This window comes from Lepisosteus oculatus, chromosome 2 (genome assembly GCF_040954835.1).
Source record: "Lepisosteus oculatus isolate fLepOcu1 chromosome 2, fLepOcu1.hap2, whole genome shotgun sequence".
NCBI classification, from domain to species: domain Eukaryota; kingdom Metazoa; phylum Chordata; class Actinopteri; order Semionotiformes; family Lepisosteidae; genus Lepisosteus; species Lepisosteus oculatus.
This window is the reverse complement of record NC_090697.1, coordinates 74,492,515-74,500,215: the sequence shown is the minus strand read 5'-3', so window position 1 is coordinate 74,500,215 and position 7,701 is coordinate 74,492,515. Positions and strand designations below refer to the sequence as shown.

Genomic DNA, 7,701 nt, shown 5'->3' with positions numbered 1-7,701 from the left:
TTTCTTCCCTAGAGACCCACGATTGCCCGCAGTGATTGCTGCCAAGATCAGGATAAAGACGGTGGTTCAGTCACTCAAACACAAGCCTGTTGTTCAAACAGAGAAACAACAGGATGGAGGACAAGATTAATTATCCATTTTCATGGAGCTATGAAAGCTCCAACTTTGTTCCATGCAGACCTTTTGGGACAATCGGAAAAAAAAGTGGTGTTGTTTCCGATTAGAGTGTGAAGCCGGCTGTCTGTTACACTGGCCCGTTTCAGTGGCACAAACAACTCGACTGGAATGAAATGGCTAGTCAGCCTCTCACACAAGAAAAACTGAAGACCCACAATGCATCAGGGTGTTGCAGCGTCCTTTTTATTGGGTCAGTACAGTGCATTTTCCTTGGTGCTTTAATGTCACAAAAATGGGAAACAATGTTATATTAAATTCACCTCTAGAGTCCTCAAATACCAGCCCCATCTTTGACTTTTGTGTTTCCTGGATTCGACTCTTTGGCCTAATCCCTGGGGAGGAGAGGGAGAACCGGCCATGTGTATAAACTGGGATGTCACACACCACTGCTGGAGGGGCTGGTGGTGCCTTCTTGCTTTCTGTATCCACAGGAACAATTCACCTCATCAGTCTCGGCTACACAGGAACTTGTGGAAGTTCTCTTACACTTGATTATGCAAAATGTATTTCATTACAGGTACAGTGGTCTATTGGACCCCCCTTTTAAAAAACAAAATGACCATTATGTAATTCTGGTCAAGTTAATTAAAACAATTTCGTAACCAAGTACTGTGGCGAACAAATTCCTGTTGCCCTTCAGCAACTGAGTATGAGACCCCTGGTTCAAATTGATACAAATTGTAATTTTATGCGGTCACGTTTACGAACTGATTTTTGATCCACGGAGATGCAAACAGCCGTGATGGAGAACGGAAGCCACTCTCCAGTCCGCTCAGTCGTCAGCCCAGAGCCGGCTTGCAATGTGGGCCAGACCCCAAGTCCGTCGGGCGGCTGCTGGAAGTGAAAACGAGAAACGGCCGAGGGCTCAGAAGCTCCTGGCCCCTTGCTGGGGGTTTCCTCGGCGGAGCTGGATGAGCCCTGCGGCACCTGCTTTCCGCTCTCAGCTGAGCTCTCCGTCTAGGCCGTTCTCCATGGACGACACGATCAATCAGACTTTACTTTTCCCTAGATGGCAAATGGTCAGGGTTTACGAGGCACCTGTGTTTTAGGACTAACGCGAGAATGTGGGGCTGAACACGCTGGGGAAAACGGAGAGCTCAGCGGGAAGGAACAGGCTGCAGACAGGCGTGGGACACGCCTCACTGGCCACACCCGTCCTGTTGGGGGCGCGGGCCGCGCCAGGCCGTTAGGAGTCGGAGGAAGAGCTGTCCTTGATGTCGGTGCTCTCCGTTGCCTCGCTCACTTCGCTCAGCTCCTTACTGTCCCCACCGCTGTCCTGAGGGTCCTCCAGCTTCCCAGGGTTCACTGGGGCCGTGCCGCCCTGGGGGGGGTCTGGCAGGACCCAGGGCCGTCCTCTGTCCCCCGCCACTGGCTTGCGCAGCTGATCAAGAGAGCAAGAGGAGATTTAACCCGCGGTCACAGACTACTAGTGCGCCGATACTTGGCCAGAAACAGGCGGAGAGAGGGAGCGAGGGAGCCTGCGTTTCGTCTCAGCCATTACCTCGTCTGCCATCTGTGCAAGGTCTCTCTTCATGGCATAGGCATCCTCTCCATCAGCATAATACTTTGGCTCCACTTCACTGATTCTGCACACAGACAGACAGGCATCAGCCTGATGTACACAGGACTGACAGGCAGCTCAGTCACACAGACAGACGTGCCCAAACCCTGCTGCCCCTTCACTGACACTGACAGCTGACCTCCCCTTCACTGTACCTGCCTGCTGTCCCACTGTGACACAGACACACCGACAGCTGACCTCCCCTTCACTGTACCTGCCTGCTGTCCCACTGTGACACAGACGCACCGACAGCTGACCTCCCCTTCACTGTACCTGCCTGCTGTCCCACTGTGACACAGACACACTGACACTTACTGGAAGTTGAGTGTGTTGGAGTACAGGTGCAGAGCTGCCCGGTTGCTGTGAGAGACAGGCACAAAGAGGGAGAGACAAGAGAGGTTAGTCACAGAGCCTGACAATGATGACACAACACTGGTGTGTGCACTGATAATCTGCAGGTGGGGGAAAAAAGGCATGAAAATCATCTGACCCAAATTCAACAGGAATTACAATAATAAAGCACACTGAACGTGTTATTCACTCCATTTCACTGGGCCATGGGACTGCATGTGCAGTAGTTTGCCTCTCAGGAGTGGGTTGGTGCACTGGCAGTGTGAGCCAGTGCCCAGCTGTGCTAGCATGGCATGTTGACGTCTCTGCACCTCTTCCTGACGTGCAGGGAGACGTATTTGGCGTTGAAGTTCTCGATCATGGCACGGGACGCCTGGTCCATCAGCTTCTGAGCGAGACCCAGCCTCCTGTGAGAGCGCTTCACGGCCTGGGGCAAGGAAACAGAGAGAGAGAGAGAGGGGAATCACTTCCACACGTATGAAAACACGGCAGTGCACTGGCCACCTCCCCGCACACATCACCTGCCTGAGACCATTAACGCGAGAACCAAAACTGATTTCAACATTTAATCTGAGGGGGCCTTGCTGTTAAAATCATCCTATCCTGGTGGGAACTGCTGACAGTGAAACAGTTTTTGTAATACTGCCCACTGCCTTTCTCTGCCATACGCAACTAACTCCCAGACAAGGCACAGGCCGTGCCCACCCCACATGAGACGCAGGCCACACTGCAGGACCATGCATGTGTACCCACAACAGAATCTCAAAACTGGTACAGAGGAAGTGCAGCAGAGACTCAGAAGTGCATTTAAAACAGAAAAGGGGGGGGGGGTGGTCCTTTACCCAAAGGGTTGTGGGAGTGTGGAACAAGCTATCCAGCCATGTGGTTCAAGCCGATAACCGAACGGCCTGCCCTCGTTCCTTTGGGAAGGAGGGGAGCAGAAGGCGCGAGAGAAGACAGCTGAACAGAGAGACTCACCAGGGACGTGATGTGCCCATGGGGAACATCATCTGGGTCCTCCTCCCTGCGGACACACGGGGAGAGCAGTCAGGCTACACCGCAGGGAAGCCCGGCTGCTTCAAATCACCGAGCTTCCCGCTGTCCGCCAAACACGTGACACCGCACTCAACATCCCAATAAAAATACCTTAACCACTCACGTCTGTCCACTGCCCTCTCTCCGAATCCTCAGCCCACCCCGGAGGCCTGGTCACCTGGGTCAGGGCAGATCTGTAGTCTTCCCCCCTCGTTTGCCGAACAGCTTTATACCGTACAGTGTCGCGGGAAGCCGGAGCCTACACGCCAAGCAACAAGCGCAAGGCAGGGTACACCCTGGAGGGGGCGCCAGTCCATCGCAGGGCAGGAGCAAGCCAATCACACATGGGGACAATTTGGAGGGCATGGTAAAGGCCGAGGGGGGAAATTGGGCCTGGACACCGGACGTTTTGTTGCCTCATTCTGAATCGCAGAATATATGGAGGTCTTACACCACCATTGCGGTTTGAAATGCACTCAATGCCGATTCTTTCTCTTGTGGGAAATTCTTCATCAGAGGAGCAGGACACAGTCTTGTGCAGATTCAGTTTTATTGCGCTCAATAAGTCAACAGGCTGCCGCACAGAACAGATAAACTACAAGGGTTTCCCAGCTCTTATATACAGTCTGAAGAAAGTTTGTTTCACAATCTGAGTGCTTGTCCTGTTCTTTGATATGTAATTACTCCTTGTCCTACTCTGTGGTGCTCTAGGTTCTTTCCTTTGATATGCAGCAGACATTGGTCTGGTTTATCCTGTTTGTGGGTGTTGTTCCTGTCTTTTATTATGTAGCATTAAGCCACTGGGGCTGCTAAAGCAAGTTAGCTTTATGGCACCTTAGTGTAACTTTTGTTTGAGGCTAAAGTAACAGACCCCATCAACACCTCTCACAATGTGCTTAAGTGGTGATACTGTGATGCTGGATAAGTGAGATATATACATGTCCCACTTCACTTTCTAACCCCAAAATATAAATATAGTGTTGCGTTACAGTTCCCCTTTCATAGTGCAAAGACCTGCGAGACCCTCGGTTTCGTGAGCCAATCTGCAGTTTTCACATTTTGTCCCCCCCCTCACGATCACCCCGCAGATCGTGGGGAAGAGAACAGTGAGGACAGGCCCCACTCGCCACCGGACAACTGGAATAATTTGGGGGGAACTCAAGTGAACTAAACCGACAGGAGGCACACTCACATCTTCGCCAGGACGTAACCCACAATCTTGCCGTTCTCGTCCTCCGCGATGTAGGACAGCTGTGAGAGACAGAGAGAGAGACACAGGCCGTGATTCCTGCTCCACTGCATCATCAACATTCCTCAACGGCCGTGCCTGTTGGCTCCCGGTGCCCAGACACTGTGCTAGCCTGGAGTGCACGAGGAGAAGTGTGTTTAAGAGTGATTCCCATCTGCGGCCGCACCGCTTAAGACACAAACCGGAAGGCTAGTGGACCCTAACAAAACAATACACAACGGGAGGGTATCAGACCACGGTGAATCTCAACACCACAGCCTGGCCAGAGAGACTGGACACAGGCAGCCCTGGCTGACCAGAGAGGACAGGCTTAGTGACCACAGCCTGGCCATAGAGACTGGGCAACACAGGCAGACCTAATTGTCCAGAGAGGACAGGCTCAGTGACCACAGCCTGGCAATAGACACTGGACACAGGCACATCTGGCTGTCCAGAGAGGACAGGCTCAGTGACCACAGCCTGGCCATAGACACTGGACACAGGCAGACCTGGCTGTCCAGAGAGGACAGGCTCAGTGACCACAGCCTGGCCATAGAGACTGGGCAACACAGGCAGACCTAATTGTCCAGAGAGAACAGGCTCAGTGACCACACCTGGTCATAGGGACCGGACACAGGCAGATCCGGCTGTCCAGAGAGGACAGGCTATGCCTCCCACTGCCAGCAGGGAGCAGCAGAGACAGAGATGCACTTTCTGCAGTAGTACAAGAAGTTCTTCCCCAAGATCTGCTCGCTCTCTCCAAAAGGGTGATGGAGGTGCTGGCAGCAGAGAATACGATCACCTGTCCCGGCCGAGAACCGGAAAAGCGGCTTCCCTATAGATAATATCAGAGCTGTAAAAGTCTTGCCAATTCTTAGTGCGTTTGCAACACGGTTATCCACCGGTCCCGCTAATAAAGCTCTCCCAATCCGAGAGTGGAAAGGCAGCGTCTCAGGCCAAACCCCGCACGGCAGAGTTACCTGTGGCCAGGACAGGCCGTGGTAGAAGTAGTACTTCATCTGGTAGTTCTCCGGGAGACACAGCAGGTTGCAGTGCTGCATGTTCATCAGGTCCTCCGGCTACACGGACACGGGGCGGGAAGAAGAGAAACAGCAGGTTAAGCGCCATCACGGGCCCCCTTTAATCACCCCAAGCATCACTCGGGCTCGCCTCCAGAGCGGCAGGAAATACAAAAAAAACCACCCAGTTAGTCCTGAAAGGCTCTCGGCCAGCACTCCTGCGTCTGAACAAGTCATAGGTTTATTCCGTGCTGAAAAGAGAAGACAACACAACGTTTCGGCTGTGGAGCCTTCTTCGGGTGCACCCTTCTTCTTCTTCTTCGGCACACCCGAAACGTTGTGTTTTCTTTCTTCTCTTTTCAGCACGGAATAAACCTATTGTGCCATAACTGTAGTGTGTTCAAGGAGAGGCGCCTCTCCCTCTCCCAGCCCATATCCCCCGGCCAGCCGGCTTCAACTCCTCCATTTCTCCGTGTGTATTCACAGCCTGGCTTCTCAGAAGCAACGTTCACTTACTCTGGCGTTGCGGATGTTCATTCTGTCAGTAGCTGATTCCCCGCAATTCGGAAATATAAATTATATGAAAACTAAACAATAAATAAAACACCCCATAAACTACCGAGTTCTCTATCTGTTACACAGCATGAGGGAGCTCACCTAACCCTACTTAACCTCATTGCTGAGCCGTCCAATCATATCGTAGTAACTCCCACCCTCTGGGCCCTGGTAGACCAATCAGATTGGGGATTTAAGATTGACAGCATTGTTATCCACTCCTCTTTCTTTGCTTCTTGAAGGAGACGTACCGTAACAAATAAGAAGGAAGCAAAGATAGGTTGTTAGGACACAAACATCAGTAAAACGAATTAACGCCACTAGAGAAGCCTTATAAAGCGGGCGATGTTTAAGAAGTCTAGTTTCCAATTGGGACTGCTATCAAAGTATTTATAGACTTGCAATTTAAATTTAATAGAGGGTTTTCTCTTTCATTTTATCCTGCTCATACCCAAGTTCTGTGTTAATGTCCCCATTTCAGTGTATTTCGATTTATTTTTGTAAATAAATTGAACCTGCAAATGATTATTTATCCGTAAAATACAAAGGTAAATATTCAATGCAAAATAATCTTATTTCAGACTAGCTTGATTAAAATATAACTTACTACACTGTAAAACATAACAATGATAGCAACGATATGAGCTAGCATCTGCATAATATCACTGTGCCAGCTCACAACTGGAAACCCACTGATGCCCAACAGGTGTGAGCCTGGTCAGTACCTGGATGGGAGACCTGGGAAAGCTAATGTTGCTGCTGGAAGATGTGTTAGTGGGATCAGTAGTGCTCATCCTGCAGTCTGTGTGGGTCCTAATGCCCCAGTATAGTGATGGGGACACAAGAAAGTGCTGTCCTTTGGTGTAAAACCACAGTCCTGTTTCTCTGAAGTCATTAAGAATCCTAGAGCTTTTCATAAAAAGAGTAGGGGTGTTACCCTGGCATCCTGGCTAAATTTCCCCCTGAACTTTACCAATCATGGCCTTCTAATAATCCCCATGAACTGGGTTCATCACTCTACTCTCCTCCCCACTGAGAGCTAGTGTGTGGGGAGAGTACTAGTGTACTAGGTGGATGCTGCACACTGGTGGTGGTGGAGGGGATCCCCATTACCTGTAAAGCGCTTTGAGTGGAGTGTCCAGAAAAAGCTCTATATAAGTGTAAGCAATTATTATTATTATTATTATTATTATTATTATTATTAGTGCACTCTGGCTGCTGTCACATCATCCAGGTGGGGCTGCGCACTGGTGGTGGTGGAGGGGCTCCTCATTACCTGTAAAGTGCATTGAGTGGAGTGTCCAGAAAAGCACTATGTAAGTGTAAAGAATTATTATAACAGTTGTTAGTCTTTTCTGAGAAAATGCCCTTTTCGATAGTTTTTGAATGAAGAGCCAGCCCTCCCTGTACAACATGTTACACAACGCTGCCACCTGCTGGACACAGCTGGGAGTTGGGAGCCCGGGCTGTCCATGTGATCGCGCTGGCTTGCCAGGGGAAAGTTTCTGTTGAGCAGCTGATGCGGAGTCCCCTCTCTGATCTCGCTGGTACAGCATTTGCACTGCTTACCTGAGTCTTGTTCCAGCGCATCGCAGTGCAGTTCTTCCCCTTTGAACTGTGCAGTGTCGTGTGCCTACCCACTCGTGGACAAGACTCACCCACTCAGGACTCAGGTCCTCCCACTCGTGAACGAGACTCACCCACTCAGGACTCAGGTTAGTCCACTCAGGACTCTGGCCCACCTATTTAGGAATCCGACCCACACACTCAGCACT

At 50.8% G+C, this 7,701-nt stretch overlaps 1 protein-coding gene across 1 annotated transcript; it reads right to left on the bottom strand.

The window, feature by feature from the left end:
• Nucleotides 1-338: 338 nt before the first annotated feature.
• Nucleotides 339-6,054, bottom strand: naa10 (N-alpha-acetyltransferase 10, NatA catalytic subuni). Its single transcript, XM_006625295.3, has 8 exons — nt 5,888-6,054; nt 5,333-5,431; nt 4,317-4,375; nt 3,068-3,113; nt 2,401-2,516; nt 2,054-2,098; nt 1,679-1,763; nt 339-1,558 (listed from the first exon to the last, which is right to left on the bottom strand). Exons 1-8 carry the CDS (start codon nt 5,906-5,908, stop codon nt 1,364-1,366), a joined length of 666 nt encoding a protein of 221 aa, XP_006625358.1. The 5' UTR covers nt 5,909-6,054; the 3' UTR covers nt 339-1,363.
• Between the last annotated feature and the right edge of the window lie 1,647 nt (nt 6,055-7,701).

Bases quoted from the DNA above. Each gene is read 5' to 3' on its own strand.
- naa10 (XM_006625295.3), bottom strand. From the start codon at position 5,908: ATGAACATCCGCAACGCCAGA. The intron at 5,432-5,887 runs GTAAGTGAACGT...GTGTCCGTGTAG, and splicing joins TGAACATCCGCAACGCCAGA to CCGGAGGACCTGATGAACAT. The intron at 3,114-4,316 runs GTGAGTGTGCCT...GTGTGTCCGCAG, and splicing joins GGTTACGTCCTGGCGAAGAT to GGAGGAGGACCCAGATGATG.